This window comes from Ambystoma mexicanum, chromosome 14 (genome assembly GCF_040938575.1).
Source record: "Ambystoma mexicanum isolate Mex_15411 chromosome 14, UKY_AmexF1_1, whole genome shotgun sequence".
NCBI lineage: Eukaryota > Metazoa > Chordata > Amphibia > Caudata > Ambystomatidae > Ambystoma > Ambystoma mexicanum.
The window spans coordinates 128,029,656-128,047,713 of NC_090940.1; the positions used below are offsets into that span (position 1 = coordinate 128,029,656).

At 45.1% G+C, this 18,058-nt stretch overlaps 1 protein-coding gene across 38 annotated transcripts in view; it reads left to right on the forward strand.

Moving 5' to 3' along the window:
• GPHN (gephyrin) overlaps positions 1-18,058 on the forward strand; it is a 2,801,546-nt gene that overhangs the window by 1,124,116 nt on the left and 1,659,372 nt on the right. For 22 of the 38 annotated variants that reach the window (XM_069638674.1, XM_069638676.1, XM_069638677.1 and 19 more), the window contains exon 8: positions 357-464. The exons of the other annotated variants lie outside the window; for them this stretch is intronic. In XM_069638674.1, coding sequence (XP_069494775.1) covers positions 357-464 — 108 coding nt within the window. The remainder of the gene's footprint in view (positions 1-356; positions 465-18,058) is intronic. 38 annotated transcript variants of the gene reach the window in all.

The window sequence follows — 18,058 nt, forward strand, 5'->3', positions numbered from 1 at the left end:
AAAGTGTCTTGTGATTGTTAAAAAAAAAATAATGCGATTTCTGCACAGATAGCCCTGAAAAAAACATGTGTGTGTGAAGTCATTTACAGGCTGGGTGTATGCTACAGCTCCGTGAAGAAATAGTTGTTCAATTGGACTTTGAAAATACCTGAGATAAAAACCTTACTTGTTCTTCTGACTGAGAAGAAGAAACCTGTTGTCATTCACTGTATCATGCCCTTCATTATGTTATGTCCTTTTTGTTTCTCGCCCTTTACTGTCATGTGTTTGTGTGCATGCCCACATCAGTCATTTTGCTTTTATGAACCCATTTTCTCCTGTTGCCATAGTCATAGTTTTTGTGTATTGTGCATTAGAAGCATCCATCCTGCACCAGTTCTGCTGTTATCATGGCTAAAGGTGAACAACCCATCCCTGGTCTCATCAGTTTTGCCCATCATGCTCCAGACTGTGCCGGAGAACCGGTAAGAGACACCTCTTAAAGCCTTTCACATGCATAGTTTCTTTTATGCTGTTACCTTGTCAGGGCTCTCCAGAAATGTAAGTCCGCTACAAAATGGTGCAAAAAAAGTAATTAACTTAAAATGATAAGTACCCAAAACATGTTTAATGAAGAATACTAAAGGGGTCATTTAGTGAAAAGAAACCATTCCATTTTTCATTACTCGTACATATTGTACAATCAGTAGCATTAGCAACTGGAGCTGTGGGTGCTAGCATTCAGATTGCTCGAAATGCATGCTTTACCCAACAATGCTAGCTTGCGTTTCCAGCAGCCTGCTGGCTTCTATGGCTCTTCACTCTGCCTCGCTCCTCATGCCTCACATATACAAAATGACAACAGTGAAACATGAATGCCTTTGCGCCTGCTCGTCACTTGCTATCTGCTCCTTCACTTGCTCCCATGGCCGGTCGTGGGAAAAGTCCCTGCATAGAGCTCTATCAGACATTTCTGTGGTAGCCATCCTATTGGAAGAATATTGCTTTTGCAGCCAAACAAACTGCTGCATGCTCTAAATGGCCGAGTTTCCCATACAGAAAACTACCATTATCATCCAGGACTTACCTCACAGTGATAATGACAAAAAGGCCTTAGAGGCTGGCCGTACTGTGATGGTAATACACAGACACCAATGAAATAGTTCCAAACAGAGGATAAGCCTATTAACTCAGGAGGTAGCCGGTTCCACCTATCACGACCTGCCACTGGAGACATTATTTTAGTGTTAAAAGCTGTGTACTTGGTCAGGGAGGGCCTGAGCCTGGCAGCCATGAGAGCAGTGAGGGCATTCCAATGGGCTCCGGGCCACTACACGCCCTCACGCACGCCCATTGATGCTTTTAGCACCCCGGCATCATGCTCTTGGTGCTAATAATGTGTGGGCTGCTTCAAAAACAGTTCCCTTTTAAGAAAGGGCACCCATTGTTTTGTGGTCGGTCTTTAAAGAGTAGGGCACCCCATGCAAAGATGTCATCCATGGATTTGTGAGAGGTGCGCTCGGTAGTGAACCCCTTCTCGTATTCCATGGTGGCATCCAGGCAGAGAAGGTAGCATGGTGGAGACCAGAGGTGCGGCGCGATCGGGTGAGATGTGGAGACCGGTGATGCAGGGCACAGGGCAGGAGCAGGAACATGTTGGTGGAATGCCAGACTGGCTGACTGCACCTGGCACATGAGGGAGCATCATCCTGTTCCCTCCAGGCTCATGCTGGTGGATCCAGCCTGGCATTGAGGTAAGCTGATTGGCTGCCTCTACCATTCCCCAACAGAAATTGCTGAATGTCCATTTGTTTGATTTTTATTTTTTCGTCCTAATTTGTAGTAAGTGGTAGAAGCGATCTGATCATTATTAAGAAACATGTCACATACAAGGGTACTGATAGCCAAATCACAATATACTGATGAAACAAATGTATAAATCTTGTATTTAATAATGAAAGATGCTTGTTTCTGTACTAGCCAACACATGTTTTAAGTCTTCCAAATTGTTTTCTCACAGCTTCTTTGGTATATTTGAAACACGTTTTGTTCCTGACGTATTTAACTTTGGTAATTCATTTTTTTTCACTCTTGACCAACAAATGATGACGTTTCTTAGTCACTCCTGATTAGATATCTATTACGTTTTTGTTTTTAATTACTGCAAACGTGTGTGACAAATGCCTTCCTAATTTACTGAAAAGGACGCTGAGAAGCAATCAAGTAACCGAACTAAAGGACTACTCCAACTAAAAAAAATTGAAAGCTAGACACCCAACGTAAAAACCTTTAATATGGGTTTTGTGCAAAAAAAAGGAGCCCCTTAGGCTCATTATAAAGTTTTAGTAACAATGAGAAAATGTTAAGAGGGAAAGACTTCACTAAATGGACCTGAATTTAAATAATTAATATTTTACAACAAAGAATGTATGAATATATATATTTATAGACTAGGTAGTATCCTTGTTAAGCAAGAAAGATGAAGCGTCTAGCTATGTTCCAGTTATTAAAGGAGGCATTAGGAAGTGCATTCCAAAATGGGAGGAGGGTGTTCAGGTATTTTTAGACTATTACCTGTAAAAGCATAACTCGGGAAAGGTATTGCCCCTAAAGGATCCCTAAGAACTCTGTAAAGGAACGATGGGAGGAAAGTGGGGCAGAGATCGCAGTTCTTAACATATTAATGGTTGAAGATGGAAAGAAAATTCCTAGGCCTGAAAGGCTTTTTTGGAAAATGTGTTCCAGGCTGTGGAGAAAAGGGGCTTATAAATACCACTTGAAGGATGTTTGAGAATAATGCTTTGACTGAGGGATGCATCCAAGCGATTTAAGATGACTGGTAATGTGTCTGACAAGTGGGCAACCAAAGGATTGTGCATCATATGACTCAATAGCCCTAATTTATATAAAAAGACACATGAGAAAATATTGGTGCATCATGTTTTGCAAGTGATTTAGTGCATCCAGTCCAATGTGGTTTTAATCCAAATGATCCACAAGTCAGACACTTAGGAGCTTACATAATCAGTACGGTAACAATACCCTCAAGTGGCAGGGTCGAGAGGAGATGGGAACCCCTCTCAGTCTGGGCTGGGTGGCCTATTAGAGTGGAACCCAGAGTCAGTCATGCCCCAGAGAGGGGTGGTGGCAGTTGAGAGGGCCCCCAATTCCTGTCCTCTTCCCATGTACCAGTTTATGAGCTGTATACATCACCCAATGCCTAAAACTCCAAATGCTGGCCAATGTTTTTCTTACTTTTGAGGAATGCTGCAGTCATGGGAGGAGAGTGCCTACAAATGAGAGAATTATAAGTGCCCCACACAGGCATTGTTCCTCCTTGCCAGAGATGGAAATTCAGGAGAATGAGGGAAGCAGAGGCCTGTTGTGCTGCCTTGGAACTCCTGTGCGGGTGACATGTAAACGCCACTGTAGCAAAGCAGAACACTGAGCGAGGAGTCAGAGCTCCTACGCGGCTGTCGGCAACACTGCTCACTGCATGCCAACCTCAGCCCGACCAGGAAGGAGACTGGTGCAGGCCCTTTAGACCACCAGAGGTGTAAGAGAAAACCCTGCTACTAGAAACAACACTCACCTTTTGGGCGACCAGGACAGGCCTCCCTAAAAGGAACTGTGAGATTGGCCAAGACTACCCTCCGTCCTCATTCTGTGTAGGCCCCTCGCTGAGAAAGGGAACAGGGCTTAAGGGACTATGTACATATTTGTATGTATGTAATGCCTCCTGGGTGGGGGAAGACTTGGCCAGATTATCCAGGGACAACATACCAACCGGAGGGCATGGAAGGGGTTGAAAGAGGAAGTTGTGGGTTTTTTGGGTGAGGTCCGAAGAGAAGTAGGTGGCAATCCAAGAGACCATCAGGCGGAAGGAGCGCATTATGAAGGTGATTTTTGGGAGTAGGTGAGGCATTGGTTAGTGAGTGCAAGTGGTGCTGCATTGTGAGTGTGCATGAAAGAGTGACAAGTGTTTTGGAGAGGGAAATAGGGAGGGAATGTGAAGTGCTTGTGTGAGTTAAAGGAATGTGTTTGAGTAGAAGGTTGGTCCACTAGTAGTGTGGAAGAGGGAGTACTAGAGTGTGTTGGAGGTAGCAATAGTATATAGGAATGTGTAGATGTGTTATGAAGAGGAAGAGGTAACTTCAAAGTATGGTGGTGAGGCTTAGGAGTGAGAGACATTGCTGGTACAAAGGAAGAAGTTAGAGTTGGAAAAAAAGGAGGGGTGGAGTTGAATGGAGGAGAGCCGTGTGGGGAGAACTTCAGGAACAGAGAGAGGAAGAAGAGTATGTGTGTGTGATAGAAAGGAGACCGAATCGGGCAGTGTCTGAAATGCGCAATCGAATACCCCTGACATATAATGCTAGTCCATAACTTGTCACACACTGGCGTCATGGGTCACCTTCATGTATGTGTGCATATTGTACAAACCTTCCATATTTAGCTGATTTCTGCAAAGTGAGCAAATGCATAGTGTAATGAACAGGAAACAGCAGCACGTTTGTACCAGAGATTTACTGCCTCGGTTTTCTGTAAGTTTGCTTGACTGTAGCTGAGGTCCGCTTCCTGTTAGGAACGGTCACCCGAGCGGAAAGCTTATTCCGACTCTTTTTCGCTGACTTCACCGAAACTACATGTACTAGGGGTCCATCGGCTAAGATATTAATTTACAACATTGGCTATTCATCACTATGTCAAAGGTTGTAAAATACGCCCTACACGCATTGGGAACACGTTTGACCTTTTTAATCTTAGTCCCCATCTTTATTTAATGGACATTTGTAAGGTGCCTATACACGTTCTGTTATGTTAATGTAACTTATATAGCGCAGCGTTCACCCAAAGGTATCTTGGCGCTAGAGAGGAGGAAGACTGCATGTGTTATCCAGCGGGACAGTCAGGGATCTAGAACAGAATGGTTTTAAGTGTTCTCCTAAACTGTAAGTGATTAGATATGTTATTGACTATCCCAGGTATTTCCAGGCGCCAATCTTGAATTTTGATTAATTATATATATATATGCCAGGATGAGAGAACAAAGAGACACATTTTTCTTTCCGGAAGCCATTTGTCCCACAGCGCAAAGGCCAGAGAGAGCAGGGGGGTGGGGGGGTTGGGAAGGAAGGGGTGTGCAGTTCTTGACCACAAGGAAGGAAGCGATAATGTTTTGAATTTTCCATTAACTTGAATATAAAATGGACTGTTCTATGCCCTGCCTGTAGACTGAGACGTAGTGAGAAGAGTGATGAATGTGCACTTTTAAATTGTTTTCATTTAAACGAGCTTCTTTATACACACAATGAGTATGATCTATGTGACCTTCTCATTACAGTTGTTAGGCCTATGCTACAGCCTAACCATCATCATGCTTGGGGAGTCTCACTCATACATTAAATTATACTGCTTAATCACTTACCCTGTGTCTTTCATTAAATACAAATGTCAGAACTGTCATCTAAAGCTGGCAAGCTCCTTGTTCGTTATTATTTCCTGACAGTGTGGTAAGTTGTACCCAGCAGCCAAAAAGAGCCATATAAGACGTAAAAAGCGCCATCACGTATAATGGTTAGTTCCTAGCTGTAAGATCTTGGCATTCATTAATTAATTTATTTGGAATTTGTGGAGCACAACTTGGACCCGTGGGTATCTTGGCGCTAAGGGAAAGATACACGGTGAGGGACACACAAAGAGAGAGAACCCAAAAAGGAGATAATTATTGTTCGCCTAAGGGAAAAAGAACCGTCTTCAGTGCCTTCCTGTATGCTGGGTGGTCAGGGATGGCACGCAGAGAGTATGACCGAGAAGCCACCGAGAAGGCCCTTCCTCCCACCATGGCCCAGGTATAGCGGGGCACACGGAGCAATAACTGGTTGGCCGAGCGCAACTATCTCGAAGGAAAGTATTTGACAAATTTGTCATTGAGATATTGCCCCGGGGCCATAGTAGGCCCGATGGACCATACACAATGACTTAAAGGAGATCCGGGCGCCCACTGGGAGCCAGTGTAGGTTCTGTAGCGTCAAGGACATATGGGCAAATTTGGGCAGGCCCACAGCCAAGCACGTTGCAGAGTTCTGCAGTACTTGTAAATGCTGGATCAAAGATTTTGGCTGAGCAATTAGTATAGAATTGCAATACTCCAGTGTCCCTGAAATGGTTGCACAAACCACAGTACTATGCAGATGGTTTGGAATAAAGTGAATCACCTTTCTCAGGACTCTTAGCTTGAGATGACCGGACCCACACCTGGCTCTAACCTGCGGTAATGAGGAGAGGGCGGACGCGTTCTTAATTCCGAGATTCTTAACCAGCGGCACCGGGATGGGTAATGGGCCAGGGGAAGTGGGCCAGAACTCAGATGTCCACAAACATTGAATATCTGGAGAGCATCCGAAAACCATGACCTCGGTCTTCAGTGTTTAATTTCAGCTAATTGGCATTCATCCAGCTACCTACGTCAGTGAGGAAATTCCAGAGGCGAGATCCTGCAGCATCATTTTCGCTATAAATTCTCAATACCCAGCTGCATGTCGTCGCTGTAGGCATACAAAATACACCTGTGAGAATGAATTAGTCTGGCAAGTGGTCAAACATAAATATTGAAAAGCAATGTGAGCCATGTGGAACCCCACAGTTGAGATAATGAGCTGAGAAAAAAGGAGGGAGAGAAAGTATTTGTGTTCCATTGGTGAGAAATTATTCAAGCCACCCAAGGCCAGAGTCCCTGATACCAATGTCTTCAAGGCAGCGACACAGAATACGGCGATCAATTGTGTCGAATGCCGCGGAAAGATCTAACAGAATATGCAGGCCTATTCCTCTCTGGTCCACAATCATAGTTAAGTCATCTATGACGGTGACGAGCACAGATTCCATGCACATTCCCGGTTGGAACCCCGACTGGAATGTATCCAGGGAGTTGGAGTCTTGGAGAGAGTCTCGAAGCTGCGGCATAACAATCGCTTCCAGTACCTTCATTAAAACCATAAGAAGGGAAATTGGTCTATAACTGACTGGGGCTTCTAGATCCAGCATCGATTTCTTCAAGATGGGGGACACAATGGCACGTTTCAGGTCTGACGGAATTAACCCAGTAGCTAGTGAGTTGTTCAAGGCAACCGTCAACATTGGCACAATATGGGAGGCGAGGACCCAAGTTGTGTGATAATCTTAAGAACTTGGTTTTCAGTAGTCGGATTGGAAGGCCAGAAATGGCACTTCTACCTTACTGGAGTTGGTTTCTGAAAAGATAGGAGTACAGAGAGGATCCTGTGTGATTCCAGAGATCATTTCATGAATTTTGACTATTTTCTCAGTAAAGAATATCGAGAGAGAACTGCAAAAAACGTAAGATGCTGGAATGACTACCGTGCAGATGCTGGGGTGGATATTTCCTGAGATGCAGCAAAAAGTTCTTTGGATTGTTTTTTTGCTGACAAAATGCGAGTCGAAAAATTGAAAACCTTTGCTTCCTTAATAGCCTTATGAAAGGTCAGGCGAGTAGCTTTTAAGGAAGCTCTATGTTGGTCGGAATAGGCTTGCTGCCACTGACGCTCTGCCTGCTTATATTGAACTTTGAGAGCCTTCAAATGGGGAGTGAACCAGGGTGCTGAGCAACGGAAATGTTTCTTACATCGTTTTCAAGTTCATCAGCGGTTACACTAAAAGCTGTGTGCAGGGCACAGAGAGGGTCTGCATCTGGTACAGCCAGCACTAGATTAAAATGGGCAGAAATCAAAGTAGCGAAAGTACTTGGCTCCACCTGGTTCCATGCTCGAGAAGAGTAAAGCAAAGATCTGCGGCTAGTAGAAGCCATAGGAAAAAGGCAAGTGAATGGGACAATATGGTGGTCCGATCATTCCACAGGGATTACGGGATGGGCCGTCCTACTTCCAACCTCAGCAAATATTAGGTCTAGTATATGCCCTTGTAAGTGAGTTGTGCAAGAGGAAAATTGGTCAAGCTGGGGGTCTGCCATTGTACTCAGCAGGTTAGCTGCTAAAACCTTGGTGGGGGGTCAAAGAGGAATAGAGGGTGCACACTCTCAGTTTTATGGTTAAGGAGTTACAAGCTTCAAGGAAAAAAGTTGGAGACTTCTGGGAGCGGGGGAGGAAAAGCGGCCCTGGCACAGGGCCACCTAAATGTACAAAAGCGAAAAAGAAGAGGATCCAAACTGGAACCCTCCCGTCCCCTGCACACCTTTATATTGCGTCGAAAAGACGCCTAAGTATCAATTCAAAAAAACGTATTGATAGTGTACAATCGAAATATTCAATTGAAAAGCAGATTTAGCCAATTATTATAATACAATCCATTGTTTGAGTATAAAAACAAGTATTGTTTATTCCAAACGCAAATAGCAGAGAAGGTTCAGTTCATTGTGGACGGCTGATGAGTTTCGAGAAGCAAAATCTCTTCTTCATGAGCCAAAGACCATGCAAAAGAACTAAATGTAGAGCATATAGAGAAAATATAAAAACAGAAAATCAGGATTGTGTAGCTATCCCGTCAATTCATCAGCCTGCGTTGTATTCACAATTGCACAGTTCTATTGTAACATTAAGCTGTGTATCACAGTCTATCTACAGTCACAGGGAAAAAGGACCATCATTAAATTCAATTTTCACAATTTTGATTGAATGATATCCAAAGCCACAAGCAACCCAATCTAAAGTGGCCACAATAGTCAATTGCCAAAGAAATCCTAAATCTTAGGGTTCAACAAAGGAACCAGTGACTGAGTATGTCAGGAACATAAGCGCTAAACATTCGCTCACCATGACCAGAAGGATCCTTTTTTACTGTTGCGTTTAGTGATTTCTCTGGGAAAAAGGGGTTCAATCGAACATGGACCACTTAACAGATCAAGAATGGAGCAGGAGCCCAGTGTACTGCAATAGACAATGCAGGTAATTAGTTGTGTGCATGGTAACACGGAGTGGCAACAGAGTGGACACAAGCTAAGTAGAGTCAATAGAAAGGCAGGGGGGACTCACCCTGGTGAGGTGAATTTCCGTCAAGGTACAGTAGAGTCCTGTGGACTAGGTGTCGAAGACAGCGTGTAGTCACTGATCGATGCTGGCTGGGACGCAATGTAGGAGTCTGTGGATGGCCTGAACCTTGGTGGGTCTTCCACCCATAGGTTAAAATCCCCTGCAATAAATAGACATGGATATTTCAATAGCAGGGTGGCTACAAAATCTGCAAAAGATAGAAAAAGAAGGGTCATAGGAAGGGGCCAGTAGATAACTAAAAAATAAATAGTTGTGGTGGGAAAAAAAGGAAGCCGGACCAATAAAGATTCCATTTTAATTGTGTGAACTACTGGAACAGCAGTACATTCCAAGTTTCATTTGAAAACAAACGCCACTCCCCCATCCGGGTAAGCTGAATCTCTGTCAGCTTGTAGGATTGTGAATGGTGCAGGTGTAATATGGTGCAACTCAGGGATAGAGAAGTCCCTTAACCATGCATGTCTCTGTGATACAGTATTTGGGTCATGGTCATCTAATAAGTCATATATATCAAGTTTGTCTCCCCATATAGCGAGAATTACACAAAAGGATGTATAAAGGTGACTTGCCTGAAAAGTGAGCAGGAGAATGAGGCACAAGCTCTCTTTTCCATCCAGTAGGCCGTTTGCGCAAAGGTTGACCGAGAGTACAAAGGAATTTTCTAGAATATGTGATTATTCTAGTTTTTGCCTTTTGCAGGTGGTCCCTCTGGCAAATAAAGGCCGGGAGGAAGGAAAAGGTAGTGGTGCGCGATGACACATATGCAGCGAAATGGAGGACCGACTATCCGGTCTTACACGCAAAAGTGCAAAGCCCACTAAGAAAAAGTACTTGTTTTTATTAAAAAAGTTCCTATAAAATTCCCCTTTGCTATAACAATGTCCCCAATCAATTCAAAATACACAATAATACAGATTCACAATTTTTAACTAATAATCACTAAAGAAAGTAAAAAAAAGTGAGCAGGACTATAAACAGCACTGTCTCACCGCAATCTAAACTTGTGGGCAGTCCCTCTGGCACATAAATGCTAGGTGGGAGGAAAAGGAAGTGGTGCGTGATGACGCGTAGTCAGTGAAAATGGAGGACCAACTGTCCTGTCTTGCACGTAAAAGTGGAAAGCCCACTAAGAAAAAGTACTTGATGACATAAGCGACTAATCACAGTCCCTATTTGGATGGAGTGGCAGAGCTGGGGAAAGCTTTAAATAGTCATGTCACCCCTTTTTAGATAACTAACAAGTGGGTAGTCTAGAGTCCGTCTAGTAGGTACATGAGGGAGGATGGTGTCAGAGATGACACATAAATCACTCCAAGCCTCAAGGGCGACTGACAGGTCTTTATTGAAACGTTCTGTGGACCTTAGGGCTGTCCCTCTCTCTTTTGTCTGTATTGGTATCTAATCCCTTACCCAGGCGTCCCTAAACCCAGGTTAGTGCTACTGAACTGTAACCCCTAATGGCTACCTTAACCTACGATTGATTCCCTAAAACAATGGGCCTCATTACGACCCTGGCAGTACGGGGTAAACGGCGCCGTAAAAGGTGCCGGCGCCGTTTACCCCGTACCGCTTCATTACGAGGTCCCCTCGCGGGACCCAGGAAGTAACGCCTGGTCAAACCAGGCGTGCTTACCGGGTCCCGCGAGGGGAAGAGGGAGCAAACAACGGGCCAACTCGTAATGGCCCGTTGTTTGCTCCCTCTCCCATTCCCATTCAGCCATATGGGGGCTGAAATGGGAATGGGGAAGGTCCGGGTCCTTGGAGGGAGGAATTACCGGGCCTTCCAAACTCGGAATGGCCCGGTAATTTCTCATTCTGAGGACCCGGACGCGATTTCGGCGGCAGCCATGGCGCCAATAGCGGCATGGCTACCACCGAGGTCGTAATGAGGCCCAATGGCTTTCTAAGCTCCCTCAGGGACATTCTAGCTGTCCCTACTCTGTCGGATGTTCGCGATCCATAGGGAGTTTCAGAAGTGCCTTGCAGCCACGATTGGTGTTACCTCTCCTCCCACTCCACTACACATATCCTCTGCTCCACTGCTACTACATTTTCTTTAACACTGCTTGCTCATCCACACTACAACTCCCACCTAACACTAATACCCCCTCCTATCTACTAGTACTCACCACCCTTCCTGCTAAACAAACTTCTTCCACTATGTACAGTTCACTTCAAATTTACTTCTACCCACTCATCTAACAAACACGCACACTCAAACTACAGAACCACTATAACTCCTAAGTCAATACCTCTCCCTCTCCACAAGCCTCTGATCCCTCTAGCTGGTCTCTTGGACGTTCTCCACTGCCCCATCTCCCGCCACCCGAAAAAAGCTGTTTCCTGTCTTATAGGAACCTGTCTCTATCGTGATAGACCTTCTCTCCCTACCCAGTCTAGTCTGTCCTTTTCTCCATGGGCCTGTGGTTGTGTTTAGAAAACAATGTTTTAAATGGGGAACTAAGCCCCACCCTACACTTTAGCATGGGTTTCCTGTGTACTGAATCTGGTGGCTGAAACAGGGCAAGGTTCAGGTTCATAATCCGGGTCTCCGTTCAAGGTTTGTTGGGCAACCATACTCGAAGCACGCTTTTCGCACTGACCATATCCATGGAACTCAAGCCAATTGTGGTCTTTCCCACACACAAGGGCAACACCCTATACTTAGTCTTTACATCATCCCCCCCTCCTCACCCGAGCAGACGCTATCCCACTTGACTCGTCTGACGACACTGCCATCCCATCCTACCCAGTCGACTACTTCCCACAAAGATGAGTTAAAATGCCCCCACTCAGCACCGCTCATTCAAAACCTTTCACGGTCAACGAGCTAGAAGCTAACTTTGCAGACTTCCCCACCACAAGAAATGCCACAGGCCGCCTGAATTATTCAACAACTCTCTGAAGCTGGTGGACATGCATTCCCCCTTAAAACAAACCTGCACTAAGGCCAAACCATCTTCCTCTTCGTACAACCCCAAGCTCAACCTCCAAACTACTGTCAGTCGGGGCTCTAGCGAAATAGTGGAGCAAACAATGTAACACTGGATATCTCACCAACCTCAAATCTTAATGCACCAAATATAGGATTGATTACCGAAGCCAAAGCTGCTATCAGGAATCTGGCTGGAGAGCACAGGGCAAAAGCTATACCTCAGAGTATGCACTGTAGATTAGGGGAGATACCTGAGGCAACGCTAACATATAACGAAAACAGGGTACATACCAAGCTTATCTGAGTTGAAACAGGTATTCACAGGAACTGTCGGGGCTGGAGCTGGCTGTAAACAAAGACACAGAGAATGTAAAAGCAAGCAAATATACTGGGCAACACAGATTGATCAGAATAAAGGGTGTACTGGAATCCGATAAAGGGAATCCAGGGATTAGGGAAAGGCCTTGGGATCGGTACCAGCAGATTACTCTTAACTGTCATACAGCAGCGCCATTAGTTAGACATGCTGAAGACTGGAGACCATATACTGAGGTAGGTAAGACTGCAACGAACTAGACGAAGGCAACCAAAGTGTTTCCCTTACCTGTTCTGAACAGAGACCAACCCAGGGGTCACACTGTAAACTGAAACAGAGCGGAGACACAACAGTGGACTAGCATGTAATACTGTTGTTGAAAAGCAGCATTGAAACGAGAGGATAGCTCGGGGGCAATGCGCTTGGCTTGGAAGCAAGACGCGTAACAGTACAGGTTCGATCCCCGGGTCCACGCTTAGCAGCCTTTGGGCGTTAAGCGCATTATAAATAACCAATTAAATAAAAAATAAAAAAGCTGAAATGCTCACAGAAAACAAGGTGTTTGCAGAAAGGCAGCAAAGATACCGGTATATAACTGGATGTCTTTAACAGCAAAACGCAACAGGAGTTGTGACCAATCCCTAGTTTATGTGGGGGCTTGCCAGGGCTCATTCCCTGCACTTGTTTCTAATCCTAGCTTGATGGTTACCCTTTCTCAGATCCTTCAGGCTCTCCAACTCCAGGACTGGTCGGTATCATTGGACCTTCAGGATGCTTACTTTCATGCTCCAGGACTGGTTGGTATCATTGGACCTTCAGGATGCTTACTTTCATGTGCCAATCCAGCTCAAGCACAGAAAGTACCTGAGGTTCGCTGTTGATGGTTCTCACTATCAGTTTCTAGTTCTGCCATTCGGGCTGACCTCCGCCCGAGGGTTTTCACCAAACTGATGGCGGCTGTGGCAGCGAGTCTCAGGAGAAGAGGTATTCACATCTACCCCTAGCTGGACGATTGGTTGATCAGGGCTTGTTCACCCGAACAAGCCCAGGAACATCTCAGAATCACCTGCCACTCCCTACACAGACTGGGCTTCTCTCTCAATTACAGGAAGTTCCATATGCTACCATTCCAAGAGCACCAATTCATTGTAGTGCTCCTGGACACTTCCTCAGGGAAAGTCTCGCCTCCCGAGCTGAGAGCTCAACACATTCAGCAGATGGTAACAAAGGTCCAGGATGCCCAGCATCTGCCGGCTTTCGATTTTCTGAGGTTGCTCAGCCTCATGGCTTCCTGCATTTTTTTGGTGCCAGAGGCCACATTGAGGATGATGTCCCTTCAATGGGCCCTCAGGACTCTGTGGTCCCAATTTTCGGGGAATATGTCAGATCTTCTGTAAGTTCTGAGCAGAGTGGCTCAGGACCTTCTATGGTGGGCTTGCAAGGACAATATTCTCAAGGGAGAATCTTTTTTGGCAACCATGGCCGGAGATAACGGTAGTGACAGACTCCTCACTCACGGGGTGGGGAGCTCACACCAACAATCTGACAATCAGCGGTCGTTGGAGTCCAAACTACACATCAACCTTTTGGAGCTGAGGGCAATCAGAGTAGCGCTGAAGGCCTTCTTGCCCGCTGTACGGGGAAAGAATGTCATGACAACACAGTGGCCATGTATGATATCAACAAGCGAGTCACTACCACTGTGCAGAGAGGCAATGCAGCTCTGGTTCTGGGCAATTCAAGAAGGAATCTCTGTCGGCAGTTCACCTAGCCGGAGAGCAGAACACAGCGGCGGATGCTCTGAGCAGGCAGAGCACATTATCCCACTCGTGGGAACTAGCTCAAGAAGTCCTTCAAGAAATCTTCACCATTTGGGGAAACCCTCAAGTGGATCTGTACGCGACCAAGGTAAATCGGAAGTGCGATCAGTACTGCTCAAGGGAATTTCTTCCAAGAGGAGCAATAGGGGACACGTTGGTTGAGGACTGGGAGTTTCCACTCCTGTACGCGTTTCCTCCAGTCCCCGTGATTCCTCACGTAATCAGGAGGTGGAGAAAGTTCAGGAAAATCATGATCTTAATTGCCCCGGATTGGGCCAGGAGGACGTGGTACCCGGACCTTCTGGACATGTCCATCTGCCCTCCAATACGCATTCCACTAAGAGAGGATCTTCTCTTGCAAGAGAATGTTCGGGTTCTCCATCCAGAGGTCAAGACACTCAGCCTTCACGCATAGTTTCTGATAGGCTGAGATATAAGGATTGGGACCTCCCGGACAACATAATGGAGATTTTGCTTTCGGCCAGAAGGCCAGCAACAAAACCTTTGTACTGGTGTCGTTGGAATAACTTCAGTAACTGGTGCAAGGAGAAGAATGTGGATCCATTCCTATGTGGCACACCTATGGTGCTTTCTTTCCTGGTACATTTAACCAATCTGGGGCTCCAGATTGGTACAATAAAAGGATACCTAGCAGCGCTTTCTGTCTTTAAGCGCTCGTCTGAAGAAGTGTCTTATTTCAATATACCTCTAATTGTACAATTCTTGAAGGGTCTCACTAACGTGTACTCCCAGTCCCATTTAATGTCCTTGTTTGGGATTTAACTCTAGTATTAAAATTCCTTACATGCATTCCTTTTGAGCCTTTGCATTCTTGTCCTTTAAGGCTCCTCACACTGAAAACAGTCCTACTAGTGGCTATCACATGAACCCACAGGGTGAGTGAGTTACAGGCTCTCTTGTAAGCCTTCTCATGCTATTTTTGATAAAGATAAAGTAATACTCAAGGTTAAACCTTCATTCCTACCCAAAGTAGTCTCTGATTTTCACTTGTCTCAAAAGATCATTTTGCCATCTTTCTATTCCCCCCCCACATGCAAGTAAAGAGGAAGACCGACTTCACAGGCTGGACCCAAAGAGGGCTCTGTTTTTATATTTCTAGATTGGCAAAGTTTAGGCAACATGACTAACTTTTTATTGGATATACCGGCTACAAATTCAGGGACGTCATTTCACCAAAATGCCAGGGGTAGCAGAAGTGACATCACACGACCCTTGACCCCCTAATGACATCACAGGAAGTGATGTCATTTGACCCCGCCCCGAAGTGATATCGCGGGAAGCGATGAACACAACCTTTCACCTGTTGACAAAACAAAGTGGCATCACATAGCATTGTACAGTACGATAAATATGGTTACGAGATCACCATATGTATCGTTAAGATCAGTGTGTATAGGCCCAGATTACCAAATTACTGTGAATGCAAGCAGACGTCCATGACCAAATGATAATGATGTTATTATATAGCACTTGCGCTTAAGCGCTTTATATAGAAAAAATATACACCCAATATCACCCAACCTGTGTTGGTACTCATTTATCGACGTCAGAAGGATGAAAGGCTAAGTTGCTGCGTTTAAGAACAGACTAAATAAGTCACTCCCTGAAGTGTTCCTGAAATAAACCTTTAATGAATCTAGCAATTATTGTATAAAATTCCAGAAAGACACATTTGGTATTCCTATTCTTTCTTATTTAAAGTCAATGCTGAAAGTGTTAGACTTGTGGCACTCCTGGTCTTATTTTTCTTTTTTTTTAAGGGGCCTGAACAAGAAAACCAGCCACTCCAGAGGTAAAGGGCCACATGGTGCTATTTTTTTGTGCTATTTTTTTTTTAGAGGTCGCAAGGGAGACCTCAGAGGTCGCAGTTGCAACCTCTGGCGACCCCTAAATGATGTTTCTGCACAAATTGGGCCTAGCAGTAACAAAACAAACCTTATCCAGGTGGATAATTTTGGCAATCGGAGAATGCTACAGACTGGCGGGTAAAGAACCTCCAGATGTGCTAAGGACTCATTCCACCAGGGTCATGGCAACTTCGACAGCTCTTCAAAGGGGTGTCCCGGTGCAGGATATCTGTGCAGCAGCCACTTGGTCGTCTACGCATACATTTGTGAAACATTATTGTTTAGATTCGACCTTGTCCTAAGGAGGTTTTTTTGCCAAGGCTGTTCTTCATACGGTCCATGATTAGAGTTAATTGATACTCCCTCCTCCAAATCAAATTCTCACTGCTTTGGGAGTCTATCAAAGATGAGGAATACGTGGGAGGACACAATCCATTCGAAGAACATGTTACTTACCAACTGGTAACGTTCTTTCGACTGGATGTTCCTCCCACGTATTCCTCATCGACCCTACCAGCCTACCCCACCGTACAAATTAAGTGAATTACACTTTGTGTTCCTTGAGAGCTTACGGACTAGTGGTATGCCTGGTCAACTCCTCGGTTGAGAATTTTCGAAAAAACAGAACTGAAGCTAACGGGCGCGGCTCGAGATATTTGTACTGCGGATGACGTTGACGCTTTATGGCAACCTTCGAAGGACATCAACGCCATGCCATCGAGCAAAGCGCCCTCTGGTGTGAAACTTTATTTTTCCAAAGTAGCAAAGCTGATGATACAAATATCAAAGATGAGGAATACGTGGGGGGAACATCCAATCGAAAGAACGTTACCAGTTGGTAAGTAACTTGTTCATCTGATCAAGCCTTACCAATGGAAAGATCCTTCAAGGTATTTCAGGATAAACACCCTCCTTACTTCCAAAGGTATAATGCAAACGAATCTAGAAATGTTGCCTTAAATAAAGTGTCTTCCCCTGTAACAAAGAATTCTGAAGGTTCCATTTTAAAATACCTTAGGGGAAGTAAATCTCCCCTTAAAGTCAAATACTTATCAGAACTTATTTTGTTGTCGAAGTCTACATGGCCCATAATCCCATGAGTACTGGGACGAGGAAGAGGGCGGAAGAGGCATGTTGTACTAGTAGTTATGCAATTAAGCCTAACAGCCCACCCGTCAAGGAACTTGGAAGTCATAAAAGGCCCCTTCTTGTGCAGGCAATTAGAAGGAGCTGAAATTGTGACTGGAGTGCGTGCAGTAGTAGCAGAAGCAGAAAGAAGGCCACAGAGGTGGCAAAGGAAGCAGAAGTGGGACAACCAGAGGGACGCTGGAACGTGGATGCAGCAGATTTCACCTGCTTGTTCTGAGGGGGTCCTGTTCCCCCAAACTCTGAAGCGCAGGCACTGTGCAGTGGAAGACGTGCAGAGAGGCTGCCTGTCCCCATGTGAGTCTTATTGCTGTGGTTGATGTTTAGAAAGCATGTCGGAGGCCAAAGTCAGGAGCTGTTGGCAAGTTGCAGGTCTCCGGAGCGAGAGGAGCTCCTTGAATGAGTTCCTGGACCAGAGACACCTGAGAAGAGGAAAGGTATGGGTCCTTGTGAAGCCCAAAACAGTAGAAGCTGTGCCCAAAGTTGGGCAAGTCGAGCAACCCACAGAACAAGGATCGCAGAAGCCGGTGTGTCAAACCTGGCGTTCTGATTCCTTGTATGAGCACTGCCAGCAACAGTATCCAATCAAATCCTCATTTGTGTAGAAGCCGGAGCGAGCTGAAGTTGTTTGTTGCATTCGTTTATTTTATTTATGGCATTTGTTATACGCCCAAACCCTAGGGTATCACGCGTGGGTTAACAAAGCCTTAACATTTCTGGTTATAATAGAATAGGTGATTAGTTACATGCAAGATACAGTACCTCGTGGGTAGTATAACTAAATCTCAGGTTACAGCAATACAGAGTCATAGTTACATTTAGTAAGTCAAATATACAGTGTTATTGGGATAGACAAGGGTAGACGGCTAGGAAGCGCGGATGGTCAGAGAATCACTGTAAATACTACTGATTAGTATCTATTGAAAAGCCAGGTTTTTAGGGATTTCTTAAACAGCTGGTGGGAGGGTTTG